The 21,904-nt window shown below is 41.0% G+C and overlaps 1 protein-coding gene across 25 annotated transcripts in view; it reads left to right on the top strand.

Annotated features, from left to right (window-relative positions):
- The first annotated feature begins 282 nt into the window (after positions 1-282).
- SLC45A1 (solute carrier family 45 member 1) overlaps positions 283-21,904 on the top strand; it is a 71,034-nt gene continuing 49,412 nt past the window's right edge. For 14 of the 25 annotated variants that reach the window (XM_083802725.1, XM_083802719.1, XM_083802714.1 and 11 more), the window contains exon 1: positions 285-423. Coding sequence is in view for 1 of the 25 variants with exons in the window: in XM_083802724.1 (XP_083658850.1) it covers positions 1,353-1,356 (4 nt within the window). In the remaining 24 variants the exon portion in view is untranslated. Of the gene's footprint in view, positions 424-1,313; positions 1,357-20,404; positions 20,602-21,089; positions 21,207-21,904 lie in introns of those variants that run through there. The other 11 variants (XR_014573306.1, XM_083802730.1, XM_083802728.1 and 8 more) reach the window with 4 other exon arrangements.

Here is a 21,904-nt window from a genome sequence, read left to right as displayed (position 1 = left end):
CAGACGAAGTAATCCCCGCGGGTAACCAGCGCCCCCCTCCCCCGTGCTCGTGTCCTTCCCCGGAGCCGCCGGTCCCGCGGGGCGGGCGGCTGCTCTGTCTGCTCCCCCTGTCCTCGGTCTGCTCAGGTCCTGTCCCTGACTGCCAGTGAAGTCGCTCGGCCGCCACACGCGAGCCTGCGTGAGGCTCTCCCCGCCTGCGGCGAGACACCGGCAAGCCCCGGGCCTCGCCGCCCTGCCCGGGCGGGGGGCGGGCTGGGTAACGCCGATTCCTTCGGTTTCAGCGCCGGGCCCGGGAGAGGCGCCCGCCGTGTCGTCTGCCGCCAGCGGGTGCTCGCTCCCCTCCTCCCGACCCGAAATGAGCTGCCGAAACTGGGAGATGCTGGGCTGACGCTGAGGTCCTGCGTTATCCGTCCGTGTCCGCTGGTGAGAAACGTTACGGCTTTCGCGTCTGTGCTCCTCTCCCCGCTGGTAGTGTGTTAAGCTTTCTGTGCGGTAACAGTGCCTTTGTTTGAGGAGTAACTAGTTCTCCCCTGGACTCATTTGACGTTCAAGTACTTTGCGGTCACAGGGAAGACTTAACCTTCGTCATCACCAAATTTAAAAACAAACGAACAAAACTTTTCACTTTCATAGGAATTGCTGCTGTGAACATTCTCTTTCCAGGACTTTGTCCTGAGATGAATTCATTTTTACGTGCAACGATTTATTAGGAATCTTGAGTAATCATATGTGAATTACCACAGACTTGACAGTGTATTTTGTGTCCAGAGTTAGCATTTGTGATGATAAACTGTAGTGGCTAGAGCAGTAAGATTCTTAGTGGAAGGTGTTCTGTAAATATAGCCTTTTGTGAGCATTTGTAGGCGATACTGCATATTACAGTGTAAACGATGGAAACCTATATAGATTTTTTTTTAATTGTAATTGTTTTAAAATCAGTTTTGCTGTACGGTGCAGTCATTGCTTTAGTGATGAAAGAAATGTCAGCAATGGGCTCTAAAATTCCCAGCACTGAGAACTACTAACAATAGCTTAAGAAAACGCATCCGCTATACTCCTTGAACTGGAATACATATGACCAAGAAGGAAAAATACTAGATTTCATTTCACAGCTGAGTTTTGGTTTTCCTTTTCACTTTTGCACTATGTGGAGCATGCCTGCAGTTGAAAATCCCTTATCTGCCTTTGTTTTTAGGGACAGTAAGGTATCCTACTTTACATTTGTATTATAAGAACTGTTGTCGTGTTGTATCAATGAAGGTGATGTGCAAAAGGATATGAACTTGGAGAGATTTTTTTTTTCTTTCCCTTAGATGTGAGAAATAACGAAGAGGTCCTCTAAAGCTGGCTCGATGTGTAAGCAGATGAGAGAAAGCAAAAGACAAAGGGGGGTGGAAGCCATCCAAAGAAAAGAATAGAGCAGACAAATGAGATTTTGGTTTTGATGAAATAAAACACCCTGTGTTAGGGTGAAACTGCGCTATGTTGTGCCCTGGTCCCATGTTTAGACAGAGTGGCAACTAGTGGTGATGCCTTACAGTGAACTGTATGTGGTCTAAGACTTATTCCAAATGGTCTACTGTATTTCTATTGCACTGGACTTCAAGACTGTAGTTGTTTAAATGTTTCTGTGGATGAACTGTGCATGCGGTGTGAGTTATTTTGAATTTAAATTGTCCTGTTTGCATAGCTGTGTTGAGCAGTAAAGTGTTTTTGTTTTGTTTTTTAAATTCTGAGATGTTGATGTATACTCACTGATGGTACAAATAATCCTAAATGTTACTGTGAATGGATATGAGACAAACTTTTTTTAAAATGCCTTTCAGAACATTGCAGTGACTTCAGTAGGACAAACTGTTGCAGTAGTCTTTTGTTGGAATTTGAGCAATAATATCTGCTTGGCTTTTTAACTTGTTTGTGCGTGAGAAACTGGTTCAGGGATAGAGCATTCTGGCTTTCCCTGGAGATGATGCTACCTTATAGCCCCTGTGCTTCTATCAGCAAGTCTGGTTTTATTCTTTTGGATAATTTAGAAGTTGAGTCAGGTGCAAGTAATTGATTTGTATTTAATTTTTTCTTCTTACTGTTAAGCGACTCTGCCTATGGTCTTTGTTCACTGAAATCCCTTTGCCTTTAATTTCTGATTGTTTAACAAAATTATTTATGGCTTTACTCGCTGTTGGAACATACTGAAGAAGTAAAACATCATTAACCATTGATATCCTTTCCTTGTAATAGATCATGTACCAACAGTTACATTCTTGTCTGTGTCCCTTCATTGCAATATGAGGTATTTCAGGACTCTTAAAACACCTCACAGTTCTGTTGGCATGTGTAAACTACTCCATGCAGTTTGGTAATTGCCTTAAAGTCTAATTCCTAAGTAATCTTGGACGTTCTGGATGTTTAATATTAACCAGCTTAGTATTACAAGATATTCTAAGTCTGTATTGTACCTTGCTTTGGAGGTGGATAACAGACTTGTCTGCAGATAATAAATGAAATGTCTGAATTTTGTGGAAAAATAGTATTGTGGGCTCCATACTGCAGAGAGAATCCCTGTGATACTGGAAATCCATTGATCAGAGTTGTCCTATTTCTGGCTTGCTTTGCAGTGTATACCTTCTTACTGATTTGATGCCCTTAATATTTCCTGCTTTTAACACTTATGATTCTCAGCTGTTATTTTTGTTTGTTTTGAGAGGAGAATGTCAAAAATATAAGTAGCAATTGGAGCAGTGAAAGGCAAAATCTCCTTGGGGAGCTACAAAATGATGAAAGTAAAACTTCGTAATGAAAGACTAACATGGGAAGTAACATACCTATTTATTATAGAATGTTAGATTTAGCTCTTACATGGTCATCCTGGAGATCGTTGTGATTTTTTGGTAAGCCAACTTCTGTAAACAATAACTTCATTTTACAGTAGCTGCTGTATTATAGCTTAATCCTGCTTATTCATGGAAGCTGCTCTGGAGCAGGAAGGTTTTCCCTTTTCCTCTAATTTTTAGTAAGTGTACCTCCGGTCTGTTTACCTGAAAGGCAGTAAGTAGCTTAGATGCTCTTCTTTCCTTTCTTGTAAATGACTAGAAAAGGCAATTATGGTCAGTCATCAGAGAGGAAAAACCTTTATAAAGAGAGGTAAATAAAGTGTAAGTTGGATGCTGTGGTGCCAGTTTTTGTGTGACTGGTTATGTGACTGAGGGTGGTGTACATACAATTCTATAGCACGTCCAGAGGTGCTTCTGCAGAGTTGAGACAATCTATCACTTTAGTTATTTCAAATGTAGGATTTATCAGCCCCTTTAGTAAGGAGTCAGTTGGGAAAAGAAAACCTAGCAAAAAGCAATGCAGAAGGTGGTCTGTGAATAAACCTTTCCATCACGGAAAGTTATGAATTTTATCATTATATGATAGTTTAAGGTTCAACACATCAGCCTTCGCTTGGATACTGACTTCCAAAATGAATGAGTTATCTCATTCCTCATCTCTTCCCTAAAAATCACGGTCTTTACCTCAAGCAGAATAAAGATATGCCCAGCAGAAATGAAACAGTGTGATCACTACATAGTTTAATTTCATATGTTTTATTCAGGTCCTTATCTTCTCTTCTGCTTTGTGGTGGTCTGACTGTGTCTACGTATGAATTGTGAGGTTAAGGAGTCTGTGTGGTACTCTTACTATAGTGATGCATGCATTATGACAATGTAAGCAAAATAAAGAGAACAGCAGAACTTAGTTACTTAAGTTTTCAACCTATCAACTTGAAGTGACAGAAATCAACTGGAGCATCTGTTAATCTGGAGGAAATCAACACATACAGGTTGCATCAGAACTGCTTATAATCTCACTGAATTGTTAGCGAATCAGAGGCTATCACGCAGCAGTTGTAAAGTCGTGCTGGCACGTGAGTAAATAAATTATCTTGCCCATATTACAAGCAGATAAACTTTATACCTCTTCTTACTGTACAGGGGGATGTTATGCGGTGTACTGTGGCACATACTTTGGGGTAGAGAAAGACTTGGGTGTGTGAGGAAGAGGCAGAGACAATGAGTTTCATTAACGTGTAACCATAGATAAGCAGTGCAGACTCTTGGATTACAATGGCAACAGTATGCTACTGTGCACATCTGATGCTCAAATTCTGTCTTATACAGGGCCCATTATTCAGGCTTTATATGAATTCACCTTATACAAGACTTTAAAGCAATTGGATAAAGCTAAATTGCCTCTTAAGTCATCTGTAGAAAATGACACAGATAGGAAATCTTTTATGCTTCAGGCACATGGAAGTGGTTTGTTGTGCAAACGTACTATTTAAAGTGGAAGTACGGCATGGCTTTTGTGAGCTCTCATCTGTGTACCTTCATTAAATGTGAATGCTGCAGATGCCCGAAGTGTTACCATGAGTTGAAAAAAAAATACATGCAGATAGACTGATGAAAGAAAAATCCATTAAGGCTGTAGAGGAAGTGCATTGTGTCAGACTGTTGGGAGAGGGCATAGCCCACTGCCCTAATCATCTGTTGTTTTCTTTTTTCCCTAAGCTAGAAGCAATGTTGTCTTAGATGGACCTTGGATTTGAGCCAGCATTTGGCTATTCTTAGGATGTATCTGTATTTTGCTCTCCCTTCTATATTTCAATCAGACGTTTTCATCATGTTCTGCCTATGTAACTGGGTACACAGTGATTAGATTCTGCATAAAAAATTCAGCTTAGGTCCCTGTCTGTGCAGATTGGCCTGCCCAGGGAGGTGGTGGAGTCACTGTCCCTCGCAGTGTTCAAGAAGCATCTGGATGAGGTGCGGAGGGATACAATTTAGTAGCTTAGTGAGTAGTATTGGTGATAGGAGGACGGTTGGACTAGATGATCTTGTAGGTCCTTTCCAACCCTGTGTTTCTATGATTCTTCCAGGAAAGGACTGCTCTGCTCTTTGAGTTTGGAGTCAGCAAAGAAGGGAACAGGATTAGGAGAGTGCAACAAAACGTTTTCAGTGTAAGGATTTGTTGTTGTAAGTGAGGAACGTATGTTTATTTCAGTGGTCAGATTTGTATGAATGCAGTTACACCAGGGAGGTACGGGGCAGAATGAATGTGCTGCATTTCCAGTTTAGCCAGAAGACCCACAGAAGGGAATGAAAACTCATGGGTCAGTAAAGGAGAGCTAAATTAGAGGTTAGCATATGCAAGTGTCTAGACAGCAAATACAGACATACTGCAAAAGTCAGTCTGTCAGGGAGTGGAGAGTCTAAATTAAAAAGCCATTTCAAAGGCATGTTGCCTGGATGGGGTAATCATGTGCTCAGACTTCTTCAGTACACAAGCATAAGCTGAGTGAGGGAAGAGATCAAAAAAGGACAAAGATTGACACACATTCTGTAACAGCTTAGGCTGGAATGGAACTTGATAATTTAAAAATAGCTGTTTGTTCACACTTGTGTTTTCCAGAAGTGGCCACAGTCACATCTGTTTTTTTTACTATCCATCCTGTAATATTGGAATGCTTTGGAGAAATACTGCTTGTATATTGCTGATGTAGAGACATTGTTATACAGACCTCCCAGACTGAGTTCATTTTTGCTTTCAGCCATGCAAACTGGTTGTCAAAAAGCCTAGCTCTACTATGGTAGAATACCTGGAGCTTGCTTGTTCCCTGTCATATGGAATTCTTTGAGGGCACTGTTGAGAGACTTTCCATAGCGGAACAGTGGGAGGATCAGCAGAAACAGAGGAGCTGACTCAAATCCCAGTCTATCTGCTTCTTTACAGAGCCAGAGGGCTTGTTGTGAGCTGATTGGTTCAAACTATGTTTTTATGCCCTTTAGGCGTATTGTTTCCACAGGAGTGTAGTGTTTTGCATCATAATAGTTTGGGGGAAGTTTCTGGAATCTATCCACTTGCAGTGTAAGGTTCTGCAGCATGGCTTAAGTTTTGATCCTTCCTGAAGAACATAGGATAGTCTGTTACTGTGATCTACTAGACGGTTCCTTTTCCAGTGTACTTTCTCTTCCACAGTGAACTCCCACTACATAGATGCCTTTCTTGCAGATAATCTAAAAGGGTTGAGAACAATAGGATGTATTCACACAGTATTTTGCGCGTAGACATTGGTTTTGGTGGCTGTTCTTCCAAAGAACTAGAAGCTATATGATTAGTGGTTAGTAGTGCTTTGCTTGAGCTATTATACCTTACCTTGTATGTTGGCTTTGATAAATGGACAAAGCGAGCTTGCATCTGAAAGCTGCAAAACACCTGTGCGTGTGTCTTTGTGTGTGTCTGTGTGTTTATTACCCCTTCCAGGAAAGGATTTCTCTTCCTTGCTGCAAGAGGTCTCAACTGTTTTGCCCATTGCAGAGTTTTGAAACAAGGGGCTCTGAACTGGTCCTGACACAAAGTAAAGTTTGTTTATTAGGCTCTATCAGAGTCGCCAAGATAAGGAACATGAATTAGATAAGGTACGCATCAGTGGAAGGAGCCAGTCCCAGATGATCCCATGCACTGCAGTGTATGCTGCTGAAGTCATGTGTCTACTGAGTTGATCACCTGGCATAATGTGTTGTGTAGCATCAGATGTATGGACTGCTGTGGCCAGACTCATGTTTGTCAAGACAGACCAGGAACTCTTCAAAATAAGTAAATGTCAGCACCTGTAGACGTTGGGGTATTTTGTATTGGCAAGTCTAGAAGTGCTTGGTCTTTTAGAGTTTTCATAACTGGTTGGTAGACTTGAGTGAGATTGAAAGGAGTGACAGTAGTCAGTTCTTTTGATTTCTCTGTGCCTTTCCTATGGTTTGCTTTATCATTTTTATTAATGGCAACACCACAGTCAGCTCGTTTGATAAAATTGTTTATGTGCAGAGAATTACTAATTGGCATGGTTTGTGTTCTCTACAAAATAAATTGTAAGTAAAACTGACAGCCTAGAAGGATAGCTTACCATTAAAAACATAACCTGTGGAATCTTGGGCTCCCTGATCTATCTATTTATGAAACTTCTGAAAGCAGGGGAAGGGATATTTCAGAGATTTCACATGAGCTGAGAGTGGAGTAGTGTAAGAGTAGGCCTGGCTTTGGTGAGCCAGGGAGATAAGAGTAGACTGAGCAGGAAGGTAAGTGTGGGGTAAAGATCAGCTGGTTCTCATTCTGAACCAGTGATTTCAGTTTAAAAGCTATATATAGAAAAATGGTATTTGGAAACAGTGTGAAGTGTATCATTGTAGAAGTTAATAGTTCAGTAACTTGACTCCCGAACACTGTAAAGCTAATTTTATTTGTATTTGAGATTCTGCCTAAACAGCTCATGGGGAAGAGGATGCGACAGTCCACTGTCCAGTTTTATTTTGAGATGTGTGTATGTATTTGCACTACTGATCCTTTACTATGGACATCCCCATCAAAGTGAGACTGTGCTACTGGATTTGGCTCTGTTTTTTTAATCATGTCAAAATCTGACATACAATTTCGATATCTATTTAAGACCAACAGTAATAATTCCAGAGGCTAAAGTTTACTTCCATCAGTACATTTTTTGTGCGTACTAATAAAACACTGATTTTTCTGAGAAGCTGAGCACTCTAGGACTTAATGATAAAGATTAAGCAAAACCTATGAATTTCAGCTCCTTACTTACGTCTGCACTTGGAATTAAATAACTGATATTTAAAATACTTATTTGGAAATAATTTTAAATGCTGGTATCTCTAGTCCCCTGTCTCTACTCAAGGTTGTGTATATGTGACTTAAATAATTTCTGTGTAGAGAAAAAACTAAGGTTGTTCCTTCCGAATCAGGTTGCATTAAAACATTTCAAATCAGACATCTAAAAAATGGAGGCGTGAGAATAGCTTTTCTCTCCTAAACATTTGTCATTAATGTGTACATACGCACGGTGTCTGTATAGGACAGATCTTAACTACACTTGTGCATAGCAGTATTGGCTGCAAGCAGATGAGAAAAGGGGAAGAAAGCTGATCACAGTAATTCTCAGCAAACTTTTTGTACATTTTGTAAGCTCTTCAACTTACGGAGATTTTTTTCATTTCAAAACTAATTCACTGGTCATATTTATTTGGACAGGAAAAGTTCCCTCTTACGCTTGCATCCCACTACAGACCTTGTTTCAAGTTACTCAGAAATACTGCAGAGTGAACTTTTGTGTTCGGTTAGTACTTCTGAACCCTGTAGCAGCTGCTGGAATTTGCAGCTGCCACTAATGCAAGTTGGCAGAAAAAGCAAGACTGGCAGATAGTAGAAATTCTGACAGTGAGATATCTTTGTAGATAATTTCATTAAAATGAGGTATATTATACATTTTTATGAGGTTATTTCTACATGATGTTTACTTGATATATTATGTGTATTAGTTCTGTTATGAAGTCTGGCAAAAAAAAAAGACTACAAGGTTAACCAGAATTTATTGATGCTGGCATTGTTGTAGGAATAATTTGCTCTCAGGAGTGAGAAACATGAGCTTTTGAAGGGTCTTGGTATTTTGTCTGGCATTGTCAGACCTCAGATTAAAAACATCTAGAATTATTAAAAATAAATAAATAAATTGAGGGAATAACTTTATTGTTTTTGTTTTTCAAATACAGTCAGTTTGGGGACTTTTGAGTTTTACACTTCAGGTGCAGATTTGTGGTACTGTGATTGAGTTGTTCAAAAGTATGATTGAATTGAATTTGCTGTTGAGTTTAATGTATGTGGCGGGGAGGGAAAAGCATTCCTGCTGTGTGGCTGGGGAGTAGTTCTTTGTGAGAGACGGTGAGGTGAGGTCTGGAGTGGTGAGGCTGCACGTGCATGGTTGTGCATAGTTCATGGTATGTCCAGCAGTGGTACTGGCAAGTCCAGAAGTTGATGTAGTCTCAAGACTACACTCATCCATAGGGTCACTACAAGTTTAGTAGTTATAACTTCGTTGAAATGTTTTCTTTCCAGGCTCTGCTTAGTCTCTTCATCCACTAAGGGCAGAGCAGCTCATCACTGGTCAGTCAGTACAGCCTGTTGCAGTTTGTGTGACAGATGTATCCAGTTTGCTGGGCAGGGGGTAGAGAAATGGTAGCAGCAGTGGTGGAGGTAGCCTTAGTATGGAAGCTCATCCTGTTCCTGGATGATTATGTTTTCTTATCCCTTCATCTCCCCTGCTTCCTCCTTTGCCGTTCCTGTGTGCTCACAAACACGGGAAGAATAATTTTCTTTCTAATTTAGCAACTGGGAATCCTATCCCAGATAAACCTTAACATTTCCAGGAAGACATAGGTACTTCTTAAACGTAATGAGTTCATCTTTATTTTCTCCTTCAATAATTGGCACTTTCCATTCTAATCAACCAACACCCACTAACTATGTAAGCCACGTGATCTTTTCAGTTAGTACAAATCGTCATTTCCAGTCCAATAGACTCAGGTAATTGTGCAAATCTGCAACACACCCATAAAGCGCTTATCTAGTTTATTATGCAATGATGAATCATGAAGGAAATGTGGAGTGCAATTAAATACAGTGATGCAAAGATAGCAGTATGAAGCTAAAATCAAAGAATAAATGATAATCATCTGTACTAAATGTTTGTTTTTGCATGTTGTTTTCAGAAAGTACCTAAATGATAAGTTACCTGGCTGCTGCACACATGCCTGGCATATGTTTTGACAAGTTAAAAAAAAAAATGACCCTTAAATGTATTAAAATACACTGAACCAAATCTGTCTGTTTTTTTTTAATGAAGCAAAGTTATATGACTCAATTTCAGAATTGGCACGCAAGTTTTTTCTAATTCTGGTGTGATCTGCCCATTTTTCTGGTCCTCCTGGAAGCAGTAGTTTCAAAATAAGGCTTTCATGAAGGTTTTGCTGTGATGAGACTTCTAGTAAAACAGGTCTCATCTCCAAGTTACTTTAGTATCTCCTCACTCTAGCAGGAAAAGGTGATATCTATACATTGATGGAGAACTTTGGGATTTTGCAGACAGATTTTTCTGGTGATGGGTTAATGACTTATCTTAAATCCTCTCTTTATAACTTTGAAAATAAGCATTACATACACAAATGCATACATGCAGAGGTATGTGTGCACAGTACTCTGTAGGTGTGCAGAGGTATGTGTGCAAGTACTTTTATACTTTCCGAAGTTGCTCACTGTTTACAAGAATGTTTGTCTGCTTATTTGCTTGTCTTCAATACATACCAAACACCAGTGATAACCTTTGGCGCAATCATGCTAGGCACATTAATAATTGTTTTCCTTGTCTATCAAAATTGTATTGTATTCCAGTGCAGTAATTGATAGCAGTTCAACTGCATTCTCTCTTGATGTCAGCTGACCAGATCACAAGTGACAGCCCATATTTCAATGGAAAATAAAGCTAATCCAGAATTTTGTATAATGAAAGTAACATCCATTCAGGATTTGTGTGTGTGTGCAGGTGTCAATGTGTGAGGCAATGTACAAGCTGAAGTTTTGAATTTGAATCTTCTGTTTGGCTGTGGATCAAACTAAAGCTGAGAGATTTGTATGCGGGAGTAAAAGCAACGTGAGATATGCCCTAATGGGTCAGACTAAAAGTTGATTTAGGCCGGTAGTCAAATGCCTGTGATAGCAGTAGGAAAGGCTATTCAGGGGAAAGCTAGCAAGCCCACACACTTCTTGTGGCCCAGTCCTTCTGCATTCCCGCAGAAGCCACAGCTGTTGTAGTGAGCTTACATCTCTCACTGGTCCTGTATTTTTGGGTTACAGATCTGTTTTCCATAAATTTATCTGGTCCCATTTTGAACTTGCTGAGCATGGCTGCCTCCACAGCCACTGGAAGCTCTGGAAGTTCCCTACTCAGTGTGCAAAGTGTTTTCTTTTATCTGCTTTAACCCAGTTTGCTGCTGGTTTCCACAAAAGCCCCCACTCTTAAAATTACAGGGTCTGTCAAGTAACCATATGTGGTGAGGGTTGCACATTCAGCTTGTTTGCTGCCTTTTTTTTTTTAACCTGGATCATAATGCTTCCAGTCTCCTGCACCCATCTTCCCTCCAGATCGGAATCCCAGCATCTCTGTGCTGCTCTTCAGTCTCTCCACATAAGCCTTTCTTTGTTTCATCATTGTAGTTACCTTTTCCTCTACATCACCTGTGGTGCAGAGAATAGAGTCACATGTGGGACTCAGATGCAAGCTTGTGAAGGCTTTACTTCACTGCACCCTGTCTGGTTTGCCATACCCCTTCTACTTTCTGTTGGCTATTTTTCACAGCTGCTCCAATTAGAGCTGGTGATTTTGGAGGGCTGTCATGGAAGATTAATTGATTGACTTTTTTATTCAACTCCTTCAAGCAGTTTTAGCGTAAAAAGAGATCGCTGAGGAATAAAAGTGTATTGTATGCCTGTGCTAGTGGGAACATCCAGCTAATTTACTTTGAAGTATTTTTTTCCCCTAAGTAGCTTAGGATGCTGTTTCATCTGCTGGGGTAGAGAGGGTACCACCAGTATTTGAGTGCTAAGCAGAAACATGGCTAGCAGATTTCAGCGGTTAGCAGGGCTTATCAGGGTTTTGAATTAGATTTCCAGCCATTTTTCTGGTATTTGTTGAAGGATATGCTTTATGTTTTTAGGCTTGGAGGTTCTTAAATCGGTCTATAGCATGAGCTGGTTACTTGAGTTGAGCTACAGGTTATTTTATAACAAATAAGGCAGTGAAAGTGCTCCTTTGGGGCAGGATGAGCTCATGGTAACTCTGAAGGGTTCATCCAGAATACCCTTTTGCCTCAGCATCAAAGGAAGGAGGAAGAGGGCCTGGAGCAGGTAGCTGACCGTAAGTCTGTTATAATCTGTGACGTGTCACTAGAGCTTACTAGTGAACCCGTAATGGATGATGGACAGAAGTTGAAGGTTTGCGCTTCTCCGTTTCTACTGTGTTCTCCTTTTGTATTTGATAGTGGCCTCTATTAGAGACAGTACAGAAGACTAGAGTTGAGTAAAACACTATGTATTATGTAAAACAAATCATTTTTGATATAAAACAAAATTTACAGTAATACATTAGAACACATTGCCAGGTGAGGATAAAATGGTTCTTGTGTAGGCTGCCCCACAATAGGACACTCAAGGATAAGGGTATTGGTGGATGTCCCAGCAACAGTGCCTTTTCTACCAGTTTGCTTGGTGTGGAATTGTTTTAAATGCCCTTCAGTAAATGCTTTGAACTTGCTATGGGTAGTAGGATAAATAAAACTCAGCCTAGAGAAGAGAAATTTACATAAGCGTTACCTTTTCCTCTTTGAGGTGCATGGCTACCCGAAGTTGCGGTCTGTTTCTGTAAGGCTGATTGGTCTGCAATTCATTTCAGTGTCTGGGCCAGACTAGATAGCAGGGCTTTGTATCCTGCCTGAAAACTCCTGATTCTCTGAGTCTGTGATTCTCTAGGGACTTTTTGCTATATGGAATTTTAAGAAGCCACTTTGCTTTTTTAGAGATGTAGATGCCTAAGCATATCCTAGGCGATACAAGGTATGTTAAGTATTTTTAGTAACTTGAATTTACAGTTTCTGGTGATTTACCTAAACTGTACTATCGTGAGAGAAGCTGGAGCAGCTTGCTTGTACATCAGGTTATGGTAGCTGGTGTTTATTTTGTAAAGAAGATATCATCAGTGTTATTTGGCAGGCAAGTGAACAGGAAGAAATGTCATGAGAGTCATTATTACTTGGTGTCAAAGCGAAAGGATTGGCTTGATAACTTGTCCTGATAACTGAGTAACCGTGAGTCACCCAATGTACAACTTGACAGCTGGAAGTCAGATTTAAGGTAGCTGTGATATCCCAGTCTGTAATCTTTTTTGTTTTTGTTGATTTTTTTTTCCCTTAGACGGGGGCAGGGAAGCAGTCTGTCAGCATTTTCCTTATGTTACTATAAATTCACCTGGAGTTCCTTCAGGGGTAACTTGCGCAACTGGGCTGCATCTCTCATTTGTCTGAAGTTCTTTGGAAATTGGCACGTGCCCTGAGAGTCGCGATAGCATTGTCTCATGGAAGTTGTGGCTGCATCTACAGTACTCTGTCAAGAGTCTCCAGGGCAGGATCTGAAACCAAGCTAGTTGCCAGTTCAAAATATATTGTGAGAGATTTCTGTGATGCTCTGAGGAATGCAGCAGAAGAGAGGAAGGCAGACACTCCAGTGATGCTTTTGAATGCAGAGTGGAAAAGACCTGGGCCTCCTACAAGTATTTCAAGCAAAAGGGTGGCATGGGATCTTCCTCTGCAGGGACTAGCAGGCATTCTTAGATCAGAGAGAATTTAGGGAATAAACTGAGGAGAGAATGAGAGCAAGAAATCCCAGGAAGGTTTTTAAGCAAAGAAATAGCAAGGTGTTTTAAGTGTAGGGGATGGTGTAGTGAAGATGAGAAGTCAAGGTTAGGGAATGTCAAGAAAGGAATAAGGGAACGAGTAGGAGTTGGATGAGAGCAGGGGTCTGATAAGTGAGTATACCACCGTGAAAGTTAGGAAACAAAAGGAGGAAACTACCAGAGCAGGAGCAGAAAAGTTTCTGTGGTTGAAAAGGCCATTTTGTCATCTGCAACTGGATATAAGGGGAAACTTCCTCACAGTCCAGCACTGGGACAGGTTCCTCGGGGAGGCTGTGCAATCTCCATCCCTGAAGGATTTCAATACCAGACTGAATCAAGCCCTGAGTTACCTGGTCTGACCTCATGGCTGATGATCCTCCCTGGAGAAGGAGGTTGGACAAGAGATGTCCTGAGGGCCCTCTCACTCTAAATTGTCAAATGATCTAATTCATACTAAAAACAGGAAAACAGAAAGCTTTAAGAATGTCTTTGTCCAGCTGACATGAATTATGTGTGCTGGGGGGAATCCTGTGGATTTTTTTCTAGGGAAAGCAGGAAAAAAAAAGGACATTGCTCACTTGGCCATTCTTTGAGTTGAAGCAGGAGGGTGGAACAGAACAAGCAGTTGGCCAAAGGTGAGGGTGCTGCTGAGCCCCTCCCTGAGAAATACTGGAGGCGCTTGGTGCAGCAGCCTCTGGCCCTGAGGACCGTAAGGAAGACTGAATGCTTGCAAGACACAGCCTAGCATCTGACTCACAGTTTGGCATCGATTGTACCGTTTGTAGTTGCTGTGGAACATTGCATTAGGTGTGCTCAACTGGAAAGAGAAATAAAACGCTGTATATGAAGTGTTCTTTGTTGCTAAGATGCCAACATATCTGCAATGCATTCTGGCAATATGGGAGGGAAAAGGTTAAGCAAAGGTACTGGATGTAGTGTCACGGTTACTGCCTCACCTGGGCCTCTGGCCAACAAAGCTAGTATTTCAGGTCAGACAGGATTCAGGAGAGGCTAGGCCTCCTCTTAAGTGCATTAGATCTGCTGGTTGCTGTCTCTGAAGAAACTAGACTGGAAAATGAGAGAGAGGCTGTGTTTGTATTACTGTCAATGATGCTTTTCTGTAGAAATGGGGAAAATGCAACTGTGCTTCATCTGTGTGTAATGAGCAATGAAGATCAAGCCACATGCTTTCTTTGAGGCTGCTAGTCTTGGCATAGATGTGTCCCAGGGCACCTTCCAAGGATTCGCACTGGAGCTGCCATCTGTATCAAAGGAGATGGTTCACAAGTGCTTTGTGTTGACAGCAGTGCTGAGCTGCCTGCCCACAGGCCTTCCCCAAGGATGACTCGAGCCCCAGGAAGACTACGTGACTAGTAATTTATTTGATTTGGCTAGGCTCTTGCCGTACTGCGTGTTTAAAACAGCAGTCACCATTTCAGCTAGTCAGGAGATTTTCTAGTGAAATTTGATTCAGAACAAGTAAGCCCTTATGGATAGGATGGGGCAGATGAGTCAACTTACTGAACCATATTCAACCCCACTTGCATCTTATCTGCAGTTCAGAGAGGCTGTTATCTAAAACTCACGGTAGAGAATTTCTTAAGTATTGATCAATTCCACCTATTGATCCCTGGCTTCCTGGCTGTCCCCTCCTGGTCGCCTGCTTTGTTCTTGCCAAAGGATTGATTTTCTCCAGTTGTAAGACTAACGGCTCAGACATTTACCAAGGTTATGAAGATGTGGGAGCTGGACCTTTAAGGCTCTGGCATAAGTCTGTTGGCAGTGATTTCTCCATAGCAGAGAGGGGTTGTAGCCAAGAGGACTGCTTAGAATGCAGTGGGTGTTGTTGACCTTCTTGCCTCAAAGTGACGGGGAATCGCACAAGGGAAACTTGATAGCCAGGTTAGCTCTTTCTTTGTAAGGAAAGCTCTTATCTGCATGTAGAATGTGTGTGTGTGTGTGTATGTATGTGTATATATATATACATATATATATTTACATCCTGCTTTAAGGATGCTGGTACTGACAATTCATTTAGGCAAGACAGAATTAGATGGATTCTTTTTTTCTGGTCCAGAGTGTCTACTTCTTTATTGCCACCAGCAATGGAGAGACTACCTCTTTCTGTGCTTACGGAATGACTAACATTATTCATCATGGTGCTGTTAGGAAAGTAGCATGGATATTTGCATTGAGCTCAGCATACAACCTCAGGAGTTGTCACAACAGGCACCTCAAGTTTGCTTTGCGGCTTCCCCTTGCTGTGACAAATGTTTTAAGTGCAGAAATGCTGTCCTCACCTTGTGCCCTCTTTTAAAGTAAGTCTTTCACAGAACTGGTAAGGCAATTTCCACAGCTCCAGCCTCTACTCATCTAACCTAGATGCTTTAATGTCTGTACCAGGTGATACCAGAAAGCGTGCGGTGCTGGCCAATGCTGTACACTGTTTTTTGTTAATCAGAGGAGAAGGAAAAAGCCCTTTGTGACCGATCACTCTGCATGGAATGCTGAGAGGGAAAGCTGTAATCCTCACTTTACTTCCAGTGGTTCTGAGGACAAACCATTTTTGTATCTTAATGACCAGAGAGACTAAAGGAAGGGAGAAGTTCTGTAAGGAATAGTCAGCAGGATTAATATATCATCTGTTGTTTTGTCAAAAATTGGGAAGGAAGGGTGTACTTTTAATATTTGCCTTCTCCAGCTCTTCCTAAAAAACACTTGGGGCCATCACAGATAAGCAGCACAAAGGGTCTGAGCTGATTTTCACAGTGAAAACACTGTGAAGCAGACTAATTGCATCCTTAAGGATAGAAATAACTGAAGTCCACAAAGCTGGCGACGAAGGGAAATAGGTGTACACAAATAAAAAGCAAAAATTGGAGATGATCAGTCTCTGGAGTTGGAGAGTCTGGAGTTCTCGGAGGCTCCACCTCTTGTGTGGGAGGTGATATGGATATAGCCCTGTGTGTACTGATCAGAGGGGAATTCATTGCTCAGCTGTGAGCTATTTTCCCTTGTTATTCCTGCTCCCATCACTCTGTACCAAATACCAGACATCAGCACTGCAGAAATTGCAGCTTCACCTAGGTGACTCAGAGTATTGGGAACCAGCCAGATGTCACTGCCTGTCTGCAAAAAGCTACAAAGTGAGGGTATTTTATTCAGCAGTATAGCAAACTGCTTGCTGCAGGTCTGAGTATTATAGGCATTAATATTAATTCTTTGTTCATTTAAGCTTACTCACCCTACCGGAGAGACTAGAGAGGCTTTAACTCAACCTGTGGGAAACAAATTGATTGACGTGTTCCCTTGACAAATATCCAGATGTTTTGAGTAGGCCTGGTGTTAATATGTAGTGCTGCCTGCTTGATGGAGAGGCTTTCAGACAGCAGGTTTGGAAGTTTCATTTTTGACAGAATGACTGACAAAGCCAGTAGAGACTGCTTAATTGGAAAAGCGATATTTGTAATTTGGTAGATTTTATGAGGGATTGGAAATCAGTTCTGTTGAGGCAAAACACTTACAGGAAGCATAAGACCAGGCTGCTTGGTACATAGGACGCTGTATTTGTCTTCAGGTGGAGGATAGCTGGATAAAGATCCAATGCAGAAATGCATCTTGTGTAGCAAATAGATGTGTGTAAACATGGAGGAGCACAGATCGTAGAACTATAATTGAATAAGGTGTGCTTGGATGAGTCATGGACTAGTAGGGATGTAGCCAGAATCAGAATCACAGCTGTGTTTACACTGTGTGCCCAGTTTGGGAAAACATGGGCCTGCAGTGGAAGAAAACAAGGGGTGTTACACAGAGGTGTAAGAGATTACAAGTCTCTTTTGTTCATGATTCACCAAGGCTATGGCACCTTGCACTTGCTACTCCCTGACTAATGCAGGGGTTATTCCCAAGTGTTCAAAGAATATTGGAGGTTACTAGTTCAGAATTTTTGTGTTACATCATTTTATTGCAATGACTGACTCATCGGGTCAGTTCATTTAGCAAGTAAGCAGCAGTAAGTGAGGGAACAGTAACAACATACCTGCATTGACTCAGCTGACACTACACTTTGCTGCCTGCTGTAATTACTCGATAAGGTTCATCTCCTTTCCCAGAGGCAGAGAGAGGACAGCGGTACATGCAGGCAGGCTGAGTCTTAATCTCCCCACACATGCCATTTTTCTGTTTTTATTTTGTGGATTAAAAAAAACCAAACAGACCAAGTATTTACTTAATCTCATTTTATTATGACTTTGTGTACAGGAAACAGTATTTATTATTTGTAAAGCAGTATCCTGTAGGGTGAATGCAGAGGGAAAAGGCCAACCTGGAAAAATCAGTCTTTAGGTGTAACACACTCTGAGGCAAATCTGTTCCTTAAATAGCTCAGGTTTTGAGTGCACTATAGGCATAGCATTGCCCAACAAAAGCAAATAGCTAGGGAAAAATGTCATTAGGACAGCCTTTAGGACAATCTTTCATGAGTCTGTCAGTCACAAGCATCAGGAGCAGACCATTGCCTGTAGCAGTAAAGAACATTTATATCTAGATAATGATTTTCCTAGTGATCCATATTTACTAAATGATAAGTTTGTCTTATGAGAAGGCATCTCTGACAAAAAGTAAGAGAATGATACTGTGTTTTAGTGTTACTCCTTCAGATCTTTTCATTTATAAAAATACTCACTTTCTGCATGTTCTAGTTAGTTATTGTACAAATTCATAGTATGATGACACTGAAAGTTCACAGATTTTCAGTAACACTTTGAAAGAAATTGTGCATAGAGCAGAGTACTTTTAACCTTGAGTAGAACTCTTTATGTAAATATAGGCCCCAGGTTGTATGAGTTTGTCCTGCATCCCCATGTAGGTGACAGCAGATTCTGGACATGGTTAAAATTTTGCTAAAATAATTTAAGTTTAAACTTGCCCCTTATGATACCACCAGCACTCGATTTTGCTGATGCAGGGTGGCGGATCTAAAAGGGTTCAAGATTCAGGACAGATCAATGTCTCCTCTAAGCCATAATTTGTTAAATGGTGAGGGATATTCTCTACTTTGAAGCAAAAAGAAACCACCTTACTTTTAGTTGTCCCAGGACACAATTAAGTGGGATCTGAGCATGTGAAGCTATTCCAAATGGAAGGTATTTTTACTGCATTCTTACTGAAATTACTTATTTCTCTAGGTTACAATAAAGACATATTCCAGAAGAAGTGTATATTTTGGAACCTTCTGTAGTGAGTGAATATAATATTCTTTCTAAAAGGGTTTATTAGTTGGAAAAACTTTAACTGCTTTGGTCTTTTTGTTCAGGAGTGGTGGGCTTCCTTGTTTGTAACAATTTAGTGCCCCTGAAGTTACCCAATGATTTTTCAGACCTTGCAAACATTCACGCAAGACTTGCAAGTAGGACTTTGTGCTGCAGTCTTTGTGAAGATACCGTAGTTCATTTATCACTGATACAAAGAAAGGCTGAGAGAGCTGGAGTGGTTTAGCCTGGAGAATCGAGACAGCTCTGAAGAGACCTTATTGTGGTCTTTCAATACTTAAAGGGGGCTTATAAGAAAGATGAGACTTTTTACAAGGGCATGTAGTGATAGGACAAAGGGTGGTGGTTTTAAACTGAAATAACCCTATTTCAGATTTAGATCAGACATTAGGAAGAAATTCTTTGCAATGAGGGTGGTCAGGCACTGGAACAGGCTGCCCAGAGAAGTTGTAGATGCCTCATCCCTAGAAGTGTTCAAGGCCAGGTTGGGTGGGGATTTGAACAACCCGATCTAGTGGGAGGTGTCCCTGCCCATGGCAGAGTGGCTTGGAACTGGATGATCTTTGAGGTCCCTTCCAACACAAGCCATTCGGTGATTCTGTGGTACGCTGCAATGGGTGCAAGTTCTGATGACACTTTTGGAGTCTTCTTGTTGCAAGATTATGAATGCCTTCAGTGTCTTTCAGCAAAAAGTTGTAATTTGTAACAATTTCAAATATAGTAACTGTGGATCCATCACCTGCTCCAATAATGCTGGTGGAATTAGGCCTTTGATAAGATGTGGTAGAGGCAGGACTAGTAATCTGGGGTATGTCTATAGGTCACTTGTACAAGTGAAAAATCAGGCAAGATAAACTGCATTCAGAAGGAATGTGAAGTCAGACTATTTTAGTGTGAATTAGAGGAACTGATGTGGTTTGAATTGATGCTACTAAGATGCTCTTAAAGAACTGAAAGACCAAGGACATTTTAGAAGGCTTCTCCTGTCTTGCCCCAGGGATCCATTGTGCCTTTTGTGGTGTCCACATTCGCTGAAGAAGTCAAATTCAGTGATTTGCAGTCCTTCAGACTGGAAGGTGATGCAGAAAGCCATGTTCTCTGCCTGATCTTAGCTCATCAGGCACAGGATCTTTCTCCTGATGTGGAGAGAAATGCTATTAGAACTGGAGCTGAAGACACCACTGATTCACTTGCATTACCTGACTCCTGCACTCTGAAATCACTCGGCTCAAACCAGATTCCTCTGCTGTAGTCTGCCCTGCCCTATTGAGGCCGCCTAGAAAATATCCTCCTGTTAAAAATAAAAAATTAAGGAAGTCTTAGTGCCACAATGGAAATCAGAAAGCCAAAGAATTAATAGTTCATTGCTGAAGTGCTTGAATGTACTTGTGTTTCCTTTATATCACAGAACAATCTTTCCAGTAGCAAGACTTGTGACAAAATGACCAGCATTTAAAAAAAAAAAATATTCAAGGCTCAGTAAACGGTATTAATGTTAGGAAGCTAGCAAAAACAAGCATAGGAATCCTGCTTGTGTGAAAACTATTACCATGAAACAGAGCTAAGCTATTAAGACTACGTTTACCTAGAAAGACAACCTGTAAACTTTTTTCAATGAGCTGTGAAAATGTCTTGAAGTCTTCAACTAAAGCCTTTCCTTGACGATTGGAAACTTTCTCCAAGTCCAGCATGTTGATTTATTTATTGATTTTTGTTTTTTCTTCCCCTTTGTGAATTGTGTGAATACACATGTGGAAACCTTTATGATTATGAATAATAAATTTTATCTCTATTTTTTTTCTTGTTCAAGACTGTCAGGAACTGCGAGGAACAGTAGAGAAGTACGCTAATTGTTTGGGATGTCGAGATTTCAGTGAGAGTAAGCAAGCACAAATCATGATTAGAAAGGGAATGGTGCAGAGATGTTGGCACAGTGGAGATCAGATGCTATGTCCAGATTAAGGAGGAGACATTTCAAGATCCTGCTTCTCCAGTCATCCAAGTCAGGTACCTGAAATAGTGTGCTCTGTCTACCTGCTGACTTGCATATTCCTCCTCTGTCTGTAGAAATGAAGGAGGAATAGAAAATTAATGGCTAGCACATGCCCAGCTCATACTTCAGCATAGGGCTGGAGCAAGCACCCATTAAGACTTAGCCTAACTGCTGAAGATTTTCTTCCACCTGTTTAAAGTAAGGTCCTTTAGTTTATCTTGTAGTCAGGACAGGAAGGAAGTTTTAAAGAGATTAATGGTTGTGGAGGAAAAAAAAGACTCATGCATGTTATGTCTTTTGTATCCTTGCTTTAAATGCCCACGTGTGTATGCGGGAGAAGAGAATTCATAGTTTACTGTCGTTATGATCGGGGTTATGGCATAGTTGTACAGGGAACAATTTGTGGCCTGTTCAATTGTTTGCAGTGTTGGTTTTTAGCATGAGAATGCTTGAATTATCTGCTTTTTACTCAAGGGAACCATTGGTTTTTTTCTTCCATCAGCTAAGTGATTGAAAGGCTAGCGGAGGGGAGTATTAGTAATTTCCTTTCAGCAAAGGATGACCCAGTAGATCAAGTGACCATAAAGCACCCATTCTGCTTGAAGAGCAGTAGGAAAAGGTAAGAGACTGGCTCTGGTATCCTTCATTCTGAGTTTACTTCAGAATATGGGTTATTGGAGAGGAGCAGCTCCGAGTCTAGCCAGACACATTGACACAAAAGTGGGCATTGTTGCCTCCACACTGTGATATTTGAAGACAAATATTTCTTGCTTAAAAGCAAGAAAAAGGCACAAGCTAAAGTTGAAGCATTTTCCTAACTAATTTGTTATACTTCCGTTGCTAGTGCAGGAAGTGCCTAAGGGGTAGACAAACTTTTGCCTGGAATTTTTCTTTGCATGTCTTATGGTCAACTTAAAATGCAGTGGTAAATGATTGCCTAAAAAGTTTTTTAAGGAGGCAAGATTAATAAGAAATGACTTTGAACTCTACATAGATAGTTGAGAATCAGCCTCTGAATCTCCATGTTATTCCTAATTCAGTGAAACTGCTGTCTTTTTTTGGTAATGTTGGATTTTATTTTAAGGAGTAAACAACTGTTATTAGTGGACAGAGCCTAAAAACTGTAACCTGAGGCTGTAGTTAGATGTACAGGAGCTGTACTCTCTGAACTAGATTAAAAATTCAATGCATCCCCTACCCCGGACTGTCCTGCATATCATGCAAACATGTTATTGTGCCATGGCTGTGACTTAGTGAGCAGGTCCAACTGTTGTACCTGCGTGCACAGACGAAAAGCAGTGATATGGTAGAATGTGT

Source organism: Anser anser (genome assembly GCF_964211835.1).
Source record: "Anser anser genome assembly, chromosome: 17".
Taxonomy (NCBI): Eukaryota; Metazoa; Chordata; class Aves; order Anseriformes; family Anatidae; genus Anser; species Anser anser.
This window is presented reverse-complemented; position numbering and strand designations above follow the sequence as displayed.